Source organism: Gallus gallus, chromosome 7 (genome assembly GCF_016699485.2).
Source record: "Gallus gallus isolate bGalGal1 chromosome 7, bGalGal1.mat.broiler.GRCg7b, whole genome shotgun sequence".
Lineage (NCBI taxonomy): Eukaryota > Metazoa > Chordata > Aves > Galliformes > Phasianidae > Gallus > Gallus gallus.
In genome coordinates this window covers 12,086,615-12,104,982 of record NC_052538.1, presented here as the reverse complement: position 1 = coordinate 12,104,982, position 18,368 = coordinate 12,086,615, and the positions used below count along the sequence as shown (strand labels likewise).

The window sequence follows — 18,368 nt, the reverse complement described above, 5'->3', positions numbered from 1 at the left end:
TCTTTCTATCTCCCCTTGCATGCTTTAATTCTAAAGTTGGATTTCCAAGTGACTTGGGTTTTGATATGAAATACTTATAGCATATTTTACATGAATTAACTTTTCAATATCAAAAGTTATTCTAACTTTGTTGATCTTAATCTCTTTTTGGACATTACACTAGTAGATTGAAATAATGCCATGAAATTCTTAAATTCTGATTTGTACAGAGACCGAATCTAGTTCTGAATGGCCTTTTATCTCTGAACTACTGTGGCTGAAGAGAAAGAGAAGAAGGAGAGCAGTGAGTACAAATGTGACCCTGAGTTCAGACCAGGTTAAGATTTTGAGTGAACAGAAGCTTTAGAAAATAAATATTTTCATAGCTTAAAATTGCTACGTAATACAATTATCAAGCAATAAAATTACTCACATAAAAGCAAAACTATACATCAATTGAACGGAATCTCAGTAATGACAATGACTTAAGAAATTGGGGTGAGTTTTAGGTTTTAAATCTGCTCCATAAAGATTATTTTTGGATGAAGTATTGCTATGCTATTTGAAGGTAGCTGATTTTATTTTCACTTAGTGTTTTAAGTAGAGTGATCAAAGAAGAACTCCAAATAAGGACATCTAATTTGACTGGGTTATTGAGAGAACAAAAGTTGACAGTCCTCATGATCTACACATGCATATGCATGAGAGCAAGAGGAATAATTGGGTTTAAGAAAAATAATTTGTATTTCTTCACTGACTTGTACAATCCGTGGCTTAGTTTTGGAGGGCTCATCTATTTTTAGGAACTTCCTCTTCAAATCTGTGATGAATGGTACCCAAGAGTTCCCAGCATTTGAGATTTTTTTTTCCCTCCTTTGTTTAAGTAAGGAGGGAAGCAGTGGTCATTTCTGTACTGAACCCAACCGTAAATTCTACACTTATTCCAAGTGATGCAGCTCAGATTCGCAGCCAGTGTCAATCATCAAAACTCACCAAGTTAGTCGAGCTATGATGATTTATCATAGTAGAAGGTCTGACCCACTTCTTACAGACTTACAAACTCTACATAATATTTACAGGTAATCCTATTAAATCAGCAGCTGCAGTTTTTTTGAAAATCCCTCCATCTTCATGATTTCTCAGAGAATTTCTTTAATCCATCAGGCATCTCGTGGTGTCTTTGAAGAAATGAAATATCTGGAGCTCATGATTGTCAATGACCACAAAATGGTTGGTATATCAACTCATTGATTCCTTTTGATTATGTATTATCAACTCCTTTTGGGTCAAATATTTCATTTATCAGCAGCTGGTAGTGATAATACTCTTAAGATACAGGCTGTAATACCGATACAAGTTGTTTGATTCACAAAGTGTTTGTTATTTGTTTAAAATAACAAAAAGGGGGGAGGGGGGAAAGTAATTATTGAGGATAAACTGGAAAGAAAAAATGAGACCAGCTGATATCTGTAATTTAAATGTTATTGCTCTCGCAAATAATGCCAGGTATGGTATCATAGTGCCATTATGATACCTCTATTAAAAACTGAAAAGAGAATTGCCAGTGGAGTAATACGTTTTTTAAGAGAGATTATTGTTCAGTTTCCACATTTTGGGAATTCCATGTCTCAGTGTTGAAACGTTTTAACCACTGAATGTTGAACAGAAAGTTGGTTGTTGTTGCTGTCACGCTCTTATATTACATTCTCCTTCAACTTCCCTTCTCAAATTTTCTGTGTTTTTTTTTTTCCTGCTAAAATGCACCTGTCCCTGTAGTTGCTAATTATTTTTTTCCCCTCTGTAAGAATTATGAGGTAACTCTAACACTGTCAGAGTTGTGTGTATTCCCTGAGCAGTGTTTTATTCTGATGAGTACTTTTCATTTTGTGTTTTTGTAGACTCCAGACTGCTCTGGTATTCTGAAAATATGGTATGCATGTTTTCAGAACTTGTCTGAAGTAATCCCTTCTTGGAGTCCAGTAGCTACACTTCAGCCAGAGCACATGGTTAAAATATTAAGTATAGGTTTAAATTTTTCTAGTAAGGAAGAATATACTGCAACCCACAGCAAGTTCCTTGTGAACAACTTGATTTTTGCCTCATTTTGAGCCTCATTTTAAGGACACTTAATTTTCCCAACTTGAGAGGCAACTAAGTGCCTCTTAGTATGACTTTGCTTCTGTGTATGCAAAAGCTTTTTTTAAAATCATTTTTTTTTAATGAACATTCAGCTTACTTTATTTGCAAGTTATAGCAATTTTGAAGTTTCTATACAGGCTCATTGAATCTGTCACGTTGCAGTATGTTTTCCCAATTATTTTCATTGTTTTGAACTCTTCTGTCAGCACAGAAGGATGATGTTAAAAAGTCAGTCTCAGAGCAGGATGCAGTATTTTGCAGATAATGTAACCTTTCCAGAACTATTTTGTAAACTGTACAAATACTCTGGGTTGAAAATAACCTATATTTAATCTGCATGAAATCAGCAACGTGGAGGAAATTTGAATGGGTAAGAATAGTAGGACAAAAATTTCTTCAACCGTTTTCAGTTGTAAACCTGTCTGCTAGGAGAAGAGTGTTCACATGGTAGGAATATAGTGGTAGGGCATAGTAACTGAAGTTACAGATATTTTCTTATTTTGTCTGAGATCTGTGGTTGGTACTTATAAATAGAAATTTTCTGTGTCTGGTTCCTCTGGCCTCTCGTTAACAGACACGCTTACAGCACAACCATCCTGTTGCTTATGCTTGTTACAGACGCTGTTGTCTCCCCTCAAGCTTTATTTGTTAGATCTTGAGACGACAGACACTCACGATGACTTGCTTCAGAGTTGTCAGTGACTCAGAAGCTTATTTTCAAAGAATAAAGCAGATGCGCTTAAGGAAGCATTTGTGAGTCTGAGAGTTCAGGTGGACTTTTCAGGATTTCTGTTTACCAGTAGAGGGCGGATTTCTCCTGCAGAAGATACACGTTGGAAGTAGTGTCATAAAGCTCTTTGAACATTGTGTGATTAAGTGATCAATATGTCTTTTCACAAAATTTTCACTTCCTCTAACACTAAAAACACATCTAAATGTATTTAAATTGTTGAACGTTTTACAGGCTGACTGCTTAATTTCTGTTTTAGGAGCTATGCTTAACGACATGTCAAATATTGGTATTGATTCCAATATTTAAGTAGTATTCTGAAAACCAAAACATTTTCAAAGCGTATTATTTTACTTTTCCATTCTGGCAGTGCTTAGGCAGCCTTCTGGAACTTAACAGTGAACACCTGCATCTGTTTCAAACAAACAAACAAAAACCCAACCCAAAACAAGCAAACAATCAAAAAAAAATAAAACCAAACACATTTCTGCAGTCAAATGAATGAGTCACAGCCATTGTTAAACAGTTTGGTGAACTTACGCTGTCTCTGTGGCATTTTGCCTGTATAAAACTAGCTTGCTTGTGCAAAACTAACGGATTTAAAGTGGTGCAGAAAATGTTATTTAACATAAAGGAGGAAACCTTGCAAAATCACTGCAGATCACATTGTGTAATACGATTTTGTTTCATAATTTTAGGTTTTTTTGATGTCACGAATTCATGCTTAGACACTAAGGCAGTGTCTTTGGAAAAATTGATATTGGGCAGAAAGGATTTGTGGGGCAGGATGTGGAAAGACATAGAAACAATTACAATGACATGCACAGGAGTTAGGAGGCACAACTTGTAATACAGCTCATTGAAGTCTATAAAAATGGGGAAAAAGAGTTTAAGATAGTCACCTTAACTCTTCTGACACTTAAAACACATATTTACTATTAACCACATGTTCCCTTTTCTTTTTCCTTGCTGTCATAACTAATACTACTGTCATAAAAATCTGTTGCTATAGTAAGGAAAGAATGCCCTTGCAAAGAGCTGTACACAAGGCAACTGATAAATGCTTCCACTTCAGGTTTTGTAATTATTGCTGTGGAATATGGCTAGTGCTGTCTGATAACTCATCAGGTTAAGCACAGTTTTAATGGGTACAGCATTCTTTCATTACAAGCTCACATTTGTGAGCTCTAGAGATGCAATGTAATTTTGTCTTGAACATCTGAACTCTGCCCTGAGATATGATATTTCTTGTGGTTAAATGATCTTCCAGGGATTCTTGAAGATGAGATACAGGCTGTTAAGTTTTGAGTTTTTCCCACAGTCTTTCTTAAAATATTAATTTTCGTTCCTTGCTGTAAAGTTACTGAATAGTAATAAATATTTACATTCTCACTGTGTTCTTCTTTTTCTTCTTACAGTTCAAAAAGCATCGTTCTTCAAATGCATACACAAACAATTTTGCAAAGTCTGTGGTGAACCTTGTAGATGCTGTAAGTATCAGTGTGTCTTCTGAAAACTGTATCACTGATTTTAGTAGCTTAGCACTGTATTTAAAAAGTTAACGTTAGCAGATAACAGGATTAAAAAATAAGCAGCTGTAAAAAATTCATTTTACTATTCATTTCTGGCTTCTCTGTAGCAAGATAGTGTGCAGTGGGTGTGTAAGGAACCACCAAATTATTCTTGGCATTTTTCTCAAAGCTTCTATCTGTCTGACTCTACCTCTGTCAGGGTGGATTTCAAACTTGAAGGAGCTTCCAGTATTGGTCACTGCTTAAGAATAAGTTTAATCGAGTTTACTTTAATGAAATGCATCTAACTTTGAGTGGTTGAAGCTGCAAATCTCTTCACTTACACACTGGGAAAAGGAACCTGTAAAGAATGTTCTCCTTTTTTAAATCTGTATCTATTTTAATCCATAGATGAAAACAAAATTGCCATTGTAGTGGGGTACCACTGATACAGATACCATAGTTGTATTTTTGACAAGTAATTTTGACAAGTAATGCATAGAACGCATGAGCTACAAGTAAGACTTGCAGGAAAATTTGACTTCGTTGTTTTTCAGAGCTGTGTTTGTAGCGAAGGCAGGATGGATCTGCTGGTAGTGATGAATACAGTGACTGGCTTGTTTAGCTTTGAGGAAGCAAAACAGTATTTTATATTTTATATGTTGTATGTGAAGTATTGTATGTTGAAAATTTAGGTGAGTGTAATTAGAATACACAAAATAATGGAAGTGTTATATAATATTTTCATGTAACCGTCTGAAAATGCTAAATAATAGACATAATGTTAGCGTTTATATTGCACATGTCCAAAGAAAGACTGCTGTCCCCACCTTTTTCTCACGTGATCAGTATTTCTAGGTATTTCATCTGCATTTTAACAACTATTTAACTGTCTTTCCTTTCTCTGATTGTTCCTTTTGTTTTTCCATTTTTCTTTGCCATGTGTGTTTACAGAAACGTTCTGCATCTCTCCAGTGTAGGATCCAGTCACATTGTAGGGCTCTTGCAAAATGTCATCCTACTGGCATTCTCTGTAACTGGAGCATGAATTTCTGCCTTGTTATTCCTTCATGCTCCTAGGGAGTGAGTTTTATTTCTTATTGAATAGTGTTCAGAAAAAGATACTGGCTTTCAGAGACTTCAGTTACTCTGCTCTCTCTGCCATCTTTTCCTTCCTGTTCACTTCAAGAAATACAGTTTTCATCTCAGCAAACACAAGTAAAGGCTTTATTGATCCAGCCGTATATAATCTGAGTTTTAATTTTTATCATTTTTTTCTTAAACGTTTAACCACCTTCTTGTGCGTGTCCTCAGCCTGTCTCCCTCACACCAAAGCATATTAGTATTCTTTCTTTTTAAAAGTGCTTGGACGAAATGGAACTTGTCTGGTAGCACTCTGTCTCTTCTGTGTGTATCTCCTTTGTTTCTGAATATTATGCACTGATGTTTTTTAAAATCCAGACAGTGTAGCACGCTAGCTAGTGCTAGTTCATTCAGTATAAACACCACGACTTCAGGAAGATATTTGCAGTTCTCACTGTATATTGCAGGTATGACTTGGAAACAAGCTAATGAAAATGTATCTTCAATATCGTGCCTTATGGAGACGACTGCGTAGCTTTTACAAATTTATAGATGAAGCAGCTAATGGATGAATTATGAAAAGCTGTTTAGATCATAACTGAGCATGTTTCGTCAGTAGGTGTTCTTCGTGTCTCAGGAAATACTTTAGATCAGCAGGCTGTCTATTATGGATGAAGAATATATCGTAGAGATCTGCAATTACCTTGGTTAACAAAATGTGGCATCTTATGTCCTGAACCTAAAGAGAGCAGCTGTTTTCTTTCAGTAGCAAATACCATGCACAATGTTAAAATGGATATTTTATAGATGTTTTGTAATTGTTAGGGCCTGGTTGTCATTTACTTGTCTACTACTATGGTGGCATTAAACTTAATGTAAAATAAAATATTCTTACATAATTCTGACATTGCTTAAGCTACATAAAGTGATCATTATTATAAATGAAAATCAAGATCTGTATGACTTAAATTTTGTATCAGAGGAAGTTATTCTTGACTGAAGAACTGTCTCTGGCTATTCTTTCTTTTTGAGATCACCCTCTGTGCCTTTACATTTCTACTTTGCAGATTTTTGTTCAGGTTTTGTGAAAGACTGAATTAAATAATTTGACATGAGAATTATAAAGAATGGCGAATCAATAAAAAAAGGAGGGAAGAAAGTTTGTTGGGATTTTTTGTTGGTTTTTTTTTTTTCTTTTGTTCTATCAATCAGAAGTTAGGTTGATAGGTTGACCAGATGATTAACTTACAGGAAATCCAAGGCGTTACCAGCTAACTGTTTCCCCATGTTTCCCTCCTGATTTATCCCTCTTGTCCTTCCGCTTTACTCTTACTGGCTAACTGTGCATGTTTGACCCAGTGTTCTACTCCTGTGCCTGTCCTGTCTCTGCCTTCAGATATACAAGGAACAGCTGAACACCAGGGTGGTCCTTGTTGCGGTGGAAACTTGGACAGACAGAGATCGCATTAATATTCACCCTGACCCACTGCAGATGCTTCATGATTTCTCCAAGTATCGGCAGCACTACATCAAACAGCACGCTGATGCTGTGCACCTGCTCTCGTATGTACTGTTACACAATGATTAAGACCATTATAGTTTTACCTACTTTTCTGTCTATTGCTTTTGTCTACCTGTCTTTTAAATATCTTTTTGCTTGTTGCTCATTACATCAACATCTGCCTGCTTTAGCAAGTTGAATCTGTTCTTAGTGCATTAATCTACTTGTAATGCACGTAGTATGTACCATGGTCATACTTATATTTACATGTATATATAATATATGTGCAAAATGAAAGCTTAATGTCTTTGTAACTTGGAGGCAGTGTCAGACAATTGAAATGCCTTTGGATGAGCCCCTAAGGACACTTGCTTTGATAATGATCTGTAAGGCACAGGGAAGAACAGGAGAGGGCAGACTGACAGCATTATGTGCTGCTGCTGAAACATGTTTATTTACACATGTAGCTACAGTTACACGTAACTTAAGTAACATGTAACTACAGTTATTTGTTATTGTAACAATAGAAGGGCTCTTCCTTTAGAGATACCATGGACTTAATCTAGGCACTGTGTTTTTGAGGGAAGTGCAGGTTGCATACCTAGCTAAAACATCAGCCTTGGGCAACCCTACCTATTACTTCACGGCATAGTAAAGAGAAGGAAGAGTGTGGTCCCCTGTGAAGCATAAGGGTTTTAACATTTTCTCAGCCACACTACAGAGGATGGAATAACAAATACTTCACGTGTGATTCTCCTATTCATTTTTTTTTTTACTGAGGAGGATTAAGATAGAGGCTGGAGGAAATTCTTCGTCCCCTGTCATAGCTGCACTGCCTTAATATAGATGCTGAAACACAATGCTAATTTTGTTTCCCAGAAGATACACAAAGCACCGGTGATATACACTTTCATTACTTTTATGCATGTATTGTCTTACTTGCTGAACAGATGTCCTAACTCTCCTAACTCTCTTGATTGTGAATCAAGATTCTTTTGTAAATGTGAAGTATATTTCAGCTTTTAGGAGTGACAAGTGATTGAAGACTGCTACAGGGACATTGTCTGAATTTCTTCCTGCTTCAGTAACTGAATTCTCAAATTGCTATTGAGTGATATTTTATAAAACAATCTCTTTATAAAAATAACTAGAATAAGCTAAATAAAAATTAGTGGTGTGGCAGGATGAGGTACCAAAGAAGGTGAAATCATGTCTGCTATCTAGAATGAAAGATAAGAGCGTTCAAAGTAATAACACATCTGAAAAGGGTAATAACCCAAGGCTGGGCCTGACTTCCCTCAAGGTGGTTTCTGTGTATCTGATAAGATCCCATCTTATGTGTGCATGCTAGTCGATTGTCAGTTTTATTTCTTTTGCTGTTTATTTTGTTCAAAAACCAAAAAAGTAATAGTTGCGCTAAGATCTTCCCCACAGTGTTCTGAAACACTGCTATTCCTCAAAATTAAAAGTAGAAATGACATTTTTATGAGCAGCCATTTTTATTAAATGGAGCCAGCAAACACTGACAGTCTAATATTATTGCACTCATATGCTAACCAAATTTGAGACAATAGAATCATAGAATGGTTTGGGTTGGAATGGACCTCAAATATCATCTAGTTCCAACCACCTGCAGCCATGAGCAGGGTTGCCAGCCACTAAATCAAGCACTTCACTTAGCACATCCATATTTTAATTTGGAGTTGAAACCAGAACTTGAATGATTTTGCTTTTAGATGATCATTCACAACGGTGATACGTTTCAGTACAGAATTCCTTCTTGACAGGTTATAAACTGGAATATAGAATCACCAAGGTTGGAGAAGACCTCCAAGATGATCTAGTTCAATCATCTTCCCTCTATCACCAGTATTTCCCCACAAAACCGTGTCCCTCAGTACTATGTTTAAACATTTCTTAAGCACCTCCAGGAATGGTGACTCCACCACCTCCCTGGGCAGTCCATTCTAGCACCTGACCATTCTATCAGAGAAGAAATTTTTCCTAATATCTAACCTGAAACTGGTGCAACTTGAGGCCATTCCCTCTAGTTACGTAGAAGAGGCTGGTCCCCACCTCACCACAACCTCTCTTCAGATAGTTGGAGAGAGAGAGATGAGGCCCCGTGAGGCCTCCTCTTCTCCAGACTGAACAATCCTGCTTCTCTCAGCTGCTCCCCATAAGACCTGTGCTCCAGACTGCTCCCAGCTTTGTTGCCCTTCTCTGCACATGCTCCAGGGCCTCAGCGTGTCTGTCTTGTAGTCAGGGGTGCAGAACTGAACGCAGTACTAAAGGTGCAGCTTCACCAGAGCTGAGTACAGGGGGACAATCACCTCCTTTCTGGCAAAATATTCATTATTATATTTTTAAAGGAAATGTTATTGTAGTATTTTCTTAGGAGTCTGCTTGGTTTGTTTCTGGCTGTTCTGTCTGTGGGTTGGGACGGATACTGACACTTAAAGATAAAAATAGCATTTTTTGTTGAACTTTGTGTCTTACCTCTTTTTATGTCAGTGTTCTTTTTGTAAACTTGCGCCAGCTTTTGATGTGAGATGAGCACTACTGTGTGTGTAATGTGAGTGGAAGTTTAATCTTTCAGTAAGTTTTTGGTGCTCAGTCTTAACATGTTATGCTCACTTTATTTTTATTTGTTCATAAGGAATGTGACATTTCATTACAAAAGGAGCAGCTTAAGTTATTTTGGAGGGGTTTGCTCTGTGACCAGAGGAGTAGGAGTGAATGAGGTAACTTCTTCTACCACTAAATTGAAGTAAAATAGAAAGTTTTATAACCATAGAGTTCATATGTTTCAGTATTCAAAACTTTAAACATCATTGATGTATTAAAAAGATAGACTTTTTGCAGTCAACCTTCTTGTGTTATCACTAAAATTCTGCCCACCATGCATTTTGTTTAAAAATGCATCCCCTCTGTCTGCATTATACTCTCATTGGGATCTTAAATATTTTTTTTAGCATATTTGGCAAATATGGACCAAAAATCTCAGAGTAGGATATATGAAATGTAACGCTGAAATTCCTTTTGGGTTCTCTTACTGGAAGAGGTTTGATGTTCTGAGGTACTGATGATGTAGTTCTAATTTTTTTTTTTTTTTAACTTAAAAGCTAAAATCATTAAAGCTAGCCCCTGTGTATTCATATTTTTCTTATTAATATTTTTAACCTCAGTGCAGCATTAAATCTCGTGTTAAAATCTCTGGTTTTGACATGGACTAACCATGTTATATAATAATTATATTACATGTGTATACACCAGACGGACTGTTCTCTGTAGGTTGACCAGTGTGCAGGGTTCCCCTCAGAATAAGAGAGGAGGATTTTTCCTGTTAGGTACTTCATTGTGTTCATTTTTTCTATATGCATAAATAATTGTGACTGGCTGGACAGTTACTTTGTGAAATAGTAGGTGCACAGTAAGGCAAAATGAGCTGCCATTGTATTCATTTTTTTTTCTTTTTTTTCTCCCCATAATATTCAAATGTAGTATGGCCTCCCATTAGCCATGGCACAGGAATTAGCACAAAGCCTTGCTCAGAACCTTGGAATACAGTGGGAGCCGGCTGCCAGGAAACCGAGTATGTACATGAACATGGAGCCGCCTCTCGTCCTTCTTACCTAAGTCTGTAAAAACTCTTTGTTTTGTAATATTTGAAATGAACGTCATACTTGTGACCAAAGAATGAGAAATTCTGCTTTTGGAAATATACTCACCAATATTTGAGTGTAACCAATGTCAAAATCTCCAGTTTAGCACTTGTTTTGCGATGACCTCAGCAATGTCTTGAGTTAGGAGGTTAAATTAATCATCGGCATTCAAATGCGTTGTGTAAAAACACTGCTAGCTTAAAAACCATAGACCCGACCTAAAAAGAAACAAAAAAACAACCCTTACTTACAATTGAAGAAACTGTAAGAAGTTGTAACCTAATGGCATTGGTTACAACATTGGCAACAATGGAAGAATGTTGCCTGCTATGTTTAGCATTCTAAACTGCCTGAAATACTGTGTTAAAAGTGTGCATGTATGATGATGGGAAAGGACCATGCTAATTTTAAGTATATTAATATTTCTTCAATTGGTCTGTTTTTTAGGGCTGTATAGCCAAGCAGTCTGTTAATATTTGTTTAACTTGTATAGTTAGTCAAGGTCCAGCTTATTGTGAGTACTTTATGTTTATTGCAAGCATATTTATAACTGCTTTCCTTTTGTGTTGTATCTTGATCTTGTCTGAGAAGAGTGTGACTGCACTGAATCCTGGGGTGGTTGCATCATGGAGGAAACAGGGTATGTCATTACTATCAGTAACTGAGCGCTGTGGAATGAGTTCACAGTTTACATTCTGACATTAATATTTATGTACTGGACATTGTCCATGTGTTTTAGTACAAATAAATGAAAACCTGGAAGCAGTTGAAACAACTGAAGCATATAGATCATTAACCTCTAGTTTTCAGCAATTCTTCTCATCTGCTATTGCCTTTTTAGGAGGACATTCAAGAATCCTACGTTTTGAAGTACAAAGCAGGATTATTCTTTAATGCTTTGTTACACTTAAAATAATTCAAAAGTGAAAAGCATCATAATACAGTTTTGACAATTGATATTTCTATTTTCCTAATAATGTTAATAATTCATGTTTAAAAATTGTAATTTGGAGTGAGCAGATCTCTCTTCCCAATCCTTAATTAGAACAGTAAAGTCTGAAGGGAAGCACATCTAAATGGTAGATCAGGTTTTATTGTCCTCTCTCGTCACACAGCCAGAGATCCTTTATAAAGTGTAAGCAATTGAGTAGAAAAGGAGAGCTTCTGAAACATATGTTTTTGAGTCTCAAAATCCCTTCCTGTCAAAACTCTTGCTTGCTTGCTCTGAAAGCTTGCTTGCAAAAATTCTGGAGAAAAATAGTTATTTCTAAGACAGAGCTCAGTTTATTCATATATGATAATTGGAAATTGGTTCTGCAGCAGAATTATTGTGTATTTTTTTCTGCAAACTAAATTTGCTTCTGGAATAGAAGTTAAGACGTAGATCAGAATAGATACTAGCTGCTTAACAAGGTGAACTCATCAAAGTATCTGTCTCATCACTAGAAAAGATGGCAAAACAAACCTCTTCTGTAGGTAAAGTAACAGCAATAAATAAATAAATGCCAGAAGCAGATGATCGTCACCCACAAGCTGAAAAGGATTTGATGAGTGAATAGACAAATAATTAGCTGCAGTGTAAAGACATTCACTCTAACTTTATTAGTGTCAGAAGACTATTATTTTAATGCAATAAATCAGTGGGGAAATGTCAGCTCAGCAGCAGTCAAGCTAAGCATCTGTTCTGAAAAACATTTGTGAAAAGAATAGAGAAGATCCGTATGGCACTGTTACCCTCATCTTCAGTAGTGCAAAGAGTTCCAATAGCTAGATCTCAAAATATAATTAATAAAATCATCACATGATTTCTGTATGAGAAATGACTAATAAAATATGTTTTCATGAAAATGGGAAAGAGATGGAGAACAGGAAATATGAGAGAAGTATATTATATACAGTGTAGTAAATAATTACTGTTCTACTGTAAGAACTAGGGAGACATGAAGTAAGTCTGCAAAGTGATGGCAAAAATCAGGATGAAGTTGTTCTTGTCCCAGTCTGTAATTAAGCTGTGAAACCTTCTGTTACATCTTGTAAATGCTAAATGAATTTGAGAAAATGGAGATTATTAAATAAGACAAAACAAAGCTTCCTGAAAAAGTCTTTGAGCTGAAAATTGCTGGAAGCTGGGAAAACACTCTGCAAGAAGTGTCGTGCAGTGCTGTTCTCTACTCTGCCTTCTGCATTTTCTTAGGGTCAAAGTCAGAAATGGGATTTTAGAATTTTTTTCTTTCTTTGGTCTGACCCTTTACAGCTACAAATGGCTGAGATGCTTTTGCTTTAAAAATTAACCTTATTAGCAGGATCAGATAAGTTGAATAGTTTTAAATCCCTGGCAAGGAAACAGGGATCTGGAACATCAGCCATCTTTCAGACTGAAGTTGTGGGGAAAAGAAATGCAGAAAACCAATTGGATTATGCATGCAATAAATAGGAGGCATAGCCATTTCTATGATAATATGTTTTCATATTATTTAAGATGATGAGAAGGCTACAGTATCCTATGCCTTAGATCCATGTAATAGAGATATAAAAATGCAAACTGTTTTCAAAATTTTCTGTAGTTGGGATATTATAGTTAGAGGTAGAAGGGTAGGCTGACATACTGTTGTAAGAAACAGATTTACAATACAAAAAAATGATATGATCCCTCTGCCCCCTTCCAGTTGATGTTTCAAGGCATTTACTCAGCTGATTCTTTGCTATTTTAGGGTATATCATTCCAGAAAATTCTCCAAGTGCAGCATAGCAGAATACAAAGAATTTTTACTTCGTGGGGGAGGTGCCTGTCTTTTCAACAGGCCAACAAAGGTAATAAATGTGTTGGTAGTCACTACCTCTGCTAAACATAATGAAAATGAAATTGTTCCACTAAAACATCTGTTCTCAGATTTATTAAAACATCTGTGTGGATATTTTGTTGAGGTTCCTTGTGATTAACTGTGTGTTTGCTTCCATTACATTCGAAAATAACCTTAAGAGGAATCATATAATGTGTTTTCTATTAATTCTATTAATTCTTATTATTATTCCTAATAATATTTTGCAAATAATGACAAACCTTGCAGTTGATTTGCATAGCTAGACACGCATCATTTTTAGCATAAAGGCACTACCTATTAAGCTGGAAGTAGTGCAAAATAAATCCAGAAGTGATATTGAGGTGCATGCTCCACCTTCATTCAATTCTTGGGCTTTTTGCCTGATGTTACCGAAAGAAATCTAATTCTTAGTGTGTTAATTGGCAAATAAATAGCTTACTTCATACAGACAGCAGCAGCTTCTGTTTTTGCTGAAGTTCATTTCATTTCAGATGTGCAATTAACAAAACGTAATTTATAACTATTTCCTTGTACCATCCATACTTTTTTCATTAAAAGCTCACCAAGGTCATATTTTTTTCTCAGGTGACATGAGCATGACATCCCGCTAAAGCAGCCAAGTAGTGTAAAAATGCTCCATGTGGCACTTTTTGCAATGCCCAATCAATCCAAAGTATTAATACTCTGTTTAATCATGAAGTCAAACTTGCTGTCCTTGTAGAATTTAGCATCACGTGGCCTATTAGAGTGTGCTTTCTGTGCTACGGAAAACTACCTTGCACAATTAACTAAAAAAACTTGCTTGTTGGTGTTTTTTAATCTTTTCCCAAGTAGCAATTTTTGCTTACAGAATAAGAATGTGAGAATTGGAGAAAAGAGTAAGTAGGGAGAAAGGAAAAACAGTGTTTCATCCTCTGTGATTAAAATAGGATAATTGTCTAGCAGGGCAATGTGAAGTAATTATCAAATTGACTGCATACAGAATAAAAATGTGGTTTACTTCAGTAGAAATGGTCCCAGGACAATGGTTGAATTCTCTTTATAAGTTATGTGTTGCAGCTTTGAAATTAAAGGACTTTGGGGGAAAAAAAGTCATACATCATTTTGAATCTTATACTTGGGAGGTAGAAGTGAGGTGGAAAATAGCGTGTTTAACTTTAGATGATTAAAATATACTTGTGCTAAGCAGTCAGCATGATGCCAACTTCAATTTCAGATTGGTTCTGCTGTGTCTGTGTTTTTTTGTTTCTTTCAGTTCTCTGACCCCTTTTGATTATCTTACCAGCTGCAGGTCAAATAACCAGGGCTGTTCGATGGAGAACTGAATTTCAGGTTCAGAATAGCAGATCTTGGCGTTTCCACAGGAGCATAGGAGTATCAATGGCTTAGAGAGAGGAAAAAACACAGAAAGAAAGAAACAAAAAATTAACTTTCTGGATTGACATTGCTAGTCAAGAAAAGTACATATGCTACTGTTTCACTGTAGTTTTGCTTTTGGCACCCCAAACTGTATGTTCTATTGATTACCCGTGTAGGTTGTGCTTTCTTTCCTTTAAATGAGGTATTGGTGTTCCCTCCGTTTGTTTTTTTTTTAAAGGAGTTTTACAGCAGTTTTACGTGATTAAACTCTTCTCTGACTGACTTCACCTGTAGTAACCCTTACCATTTGCAGGATGTTATTGGCAGTAGATATTCTGAGAGAGAGAACAGGGAGTGGGTGGAGAGGTGTAAAATGGATATATGAGCGAGAGATTGTCGTAAGAATAAACTAGTTAAATACTGTAATTGAGAAATGAGTAAGAAGATGTAAATTAAAAAGAAACAAAAATCAGTTATTCCTACAATGGCTTATTGCACGATGTCCTGACTGCCTGTTAGAACAGCTGAACTGAAGAACATTCGTAAAGCCTTGAGGTTTTAGCCCAGTGCTATGCATAAAGGGTGACACGAGTTTTGATTTTACTTTATAAAAAAAAAGTTACACTTGTAGTTATCCTTAGATTTTCATTCTTTCTACTATCAGAAAGCACAGTCTAATCTGTGAATTACAAAAAAAGAGTTTTTTCCTGGTTATTTATTGAGTTGTGGTGCTTATTTGTTTTCAGCTCTTTGAAACTACTGAGTGTGGAAATGGATATGTAGAAGCAGGAGAAGAATGCGATTGCGGTTTCCGAATGGCAAGTAAAGAGTTATTAAATATAATTCCACAAGTATTTCTCACAAAATACAATAAGTGATTGGTAAGAGAGTGCGAAAGGTTTTGGAAATGGACCTGTTTTGCCTTTTGCTATGGAACAACTGAGTTGAAGGACTACATTAAACATCTTTTTCCAGTGAGAATGAGTGAGTACAAAGCTGAAATCGGACCTCAGGTCAGTCTTCCTGTCATGTTGTTGGAAAGGACGTACTGTTTCCTCATGTATTTTGAATTGCAGCGTAGAAGCATTAACTCCTTTCCCTTCCCTGGACAGTGTGCATGCAGTGTTAGGTTCCTCAGCGGTGTTCTAGAGATGGGCGTTCATATTCAGACAGTATGGGGAAGCTGTTGTTTTCTTCTCTAATACAGAATTATTTAAGGATATGTTCTGCAAGAAATTTGCCCTGTAGTCTTGAGTCCTAGTTCTACTATTTAAACATAGTTACACATATAATTAGTTTTCTTGATTGTTTTTCTGCAACGTGCTATGCTGCACCTGTGCAGAGGTTTCAGAAGGCGTGTATCTCCTTATTGCTATAGCACGTATGTCACTGTTTTCCCCTTACTTCACTATTTCAGCATTGCAAAGGATTCCTCCAGCTTATAATTTCAAGTCATCAGTGCTGAACTGAATGTTTTGTGCTGGTACATGATGGTTTGTTGGAAAGATTGGAAAGAAAAAAATATTTTAAATGGAAAACTAAAAAGATCACTTGATATTTTCTTCAGGAATGCTACGCAGACTGTTGTAAGAAGTGCTCTCTTTCTAATGGAGCTCACTGTAGTGATGGGCCTTGCTGTAATACGTCGTGTCTTGTGAGTATTGTTGTAGTTTGGCAATTGTTCTTCCCAGTTGTCATTTACAGCCTTTAAAAGATGAAGAAACTGAAATCTTTTTCATCATTTGGAAACACTTATTGAGACTGTGTTCTGTTCTTAGCCAAAAAGAAAGAAAGAAAGAAAGAAAGCCAACAGAAAACCCACCACAAACATATATATGAGCATAGCGCTTACAGAGCATTAAAATGAGTATTCATTCCAAACAGGAACTTTCAGTTCTGCTTTTATGTGATCTTATTATATTCTTCATTTTCTAGTTTTTTCCACGAGGCTATGACTGTAGATATGCAGTGAATGAATGTGATATTGCAGAGTTCTGCACGGGAGATTCTGGCCAGGTATGTAAGGAGTTTCTCTGCTCACACTGTTAATGTTGACTTGTAAGAAAAAAATCCAGACTACCAAAATGCACTATTGTGTACTCACAAATAACTGGGCTGGGGAAGAGAGAGGGGACTGTTTTTTACTTTGATCCGAACAAAATTTCTTAAACATAAGAACACAAACCATTTGAAGCTCAATAAATAAATATTAATTAAAAATATAGCAGACTAAATATACGATTTTTCTTTTAAAACTCACATGGGGTTTTTTGTATAGCTTTTATCTCAGACATCGTCCTGTACTCTATAGATTGAGTACTGAGAATATACTGCAAATGTGAATAGGTTCAAAGGTAATAACAGTAAAATTTTATGAAATTAAACAGTTTGAAATGCAATTATGTAAAATACATACACTTACAACAAATTGGGACTAAAATGCTATGTTTTTAAGAGTTCACTTGTAATTATTTTAAAAGTTCTATGCATTTCTATTGAAAATACTTAGCTAGTAGAAGAATAAACAGCTGCCAAAAGGTTGAGTTCTTTAAGATAGTCAACATTCATCACATCTTCTATTTGCAAAGTAGTTTTGGCTGGTTAGGTCATACATGTTCCTTTTCAATACTGCAAATTTTGCTTCAGGCTTACATAAGAACTTCATAACTCTGCTGTAGTCATCTACTGCATCAAGTTCTTAGCATTGAAGAAATAAGATTCAGGATAGATCTCATGGTTTTTTGTGGGCATTGCCTGTAATTATAGATGACAATACAATAATAGTAACATTTGGGGCATTCACACTTACAGATTTTATTGTAAGCCTTTCATTTTGTAGATGGAGGATTCTTAATGGGAGAGAGCAGGGTTTTCCTTATCTAGAATGGCTGCCCTGAAAGTATTGGCTGTGACGTATCTTGCAGGAGTGCGCCCTTTTCAAACCTTTGCTGCTCTCTTTTTGATGAAGAAAAGCACTGAGTCTGCTCTACTCTTAGCTGTAGTAATCTGAGGTTTCTGGAGCTAATGAATTGTTCATTTTTTGAGTGCCAAGAGAACATGGCAGTATGATCATAATAAAACATGTCTCTAGTCTGTGGAGAGGTAGGCTACAACTATCTAACTGCTCACTCACTTTCTTAGTAACACTGAAATGAATGCAGTGGAAATGCTGCATGAGAGCAAAGATATCCCCAAATATTGTCAAATATCCTGTTCATGAATACATTTGTTTTGATTTTATTTTGCCTCAACTCCTTAATTTCTTCTGGGGATATGCAGAAAGTTAGAATCAAGTCTTGTTCTCGTGGCTCAGGATGTTAATTTCTTCATTTTTATGAGTAGCCATGAAAATTCCCGCAGTGATTACGTTACCTACTTCCTTTATATGTTTTGCAGTTGTCATTTAAGACCAGGAAATCTCCATACGTCATCTTCTGATGTATAATCTTTCTTCTTTTCAGTGTCCACCAAATCTTCATAAACAAGATGGATATGCTTGTGATTCTAATCAGGTATGTAATGTTCTAAAACCCCTGCACATCAACTAATACAAATCAACCAAATACAAATGTTCTTTCT

General features: G+C 36.0%; 1 protein-coding gene across 8 annotated transcripts in view; it reads left to right on the top strand.

Moving 5' to 3' along the window:
* The window catches only part of ADAM23 (ADAM metallopeptidase domain 23), a 68,274-nt gene that overhangs the window by 27,561 nt on the left and 22,345 nt on the right, over positions 1-18,368 (top strand). For all 8 annotated transcript variants that reach the window (XR_005861243.2, NM_001398375.1, XM_015289429.4 and 5 more), the window contains exons 8-19: positions 210-283; positions 1,144-1,209; positions 4,267-4,338; positions 6,839-7,005; positions 9,603-9,687; positions 10,448-10,538; positions 11,200-11,248; positions 13,320-13,419; positions 15,536-15,607; positions 16,357-16,443; positions 16,725-16,805; positions 18,251-18,301. Coding sequence is in view for 7 of the 8 variants with exons in the window: in NM_001398375.1 (NP_001385304.1) it covers positions 210-283; positions 1,144-1,209; positions 4,267-4,338; positions 6,839-7,005; positions 9,603-9,687; positions 10,448-10,538; positions 11,200-11,248; positions 13,320-13,419; positions 15,536-15,607; positions 16,357-16,443; positions 16,725-16,805; positions 18,251-18,301 (995 nt within the window). In the remaining variant the exon portion in view is untranslated. The remainder of the gene's footprint in view (positions 1-209; positions 284-1,143; positions 1,210-4,266; positions 4,339-6,838; positions 7,006-9,602; positions 9,688-10,447; positions 10,539-11,199; positions 11,249-13,319; positions 13,420-15,535; positions 15,608-16,356; positions 16,444-16,724; positions 16,806-18,250; positions 18,302-18,368) is intronic.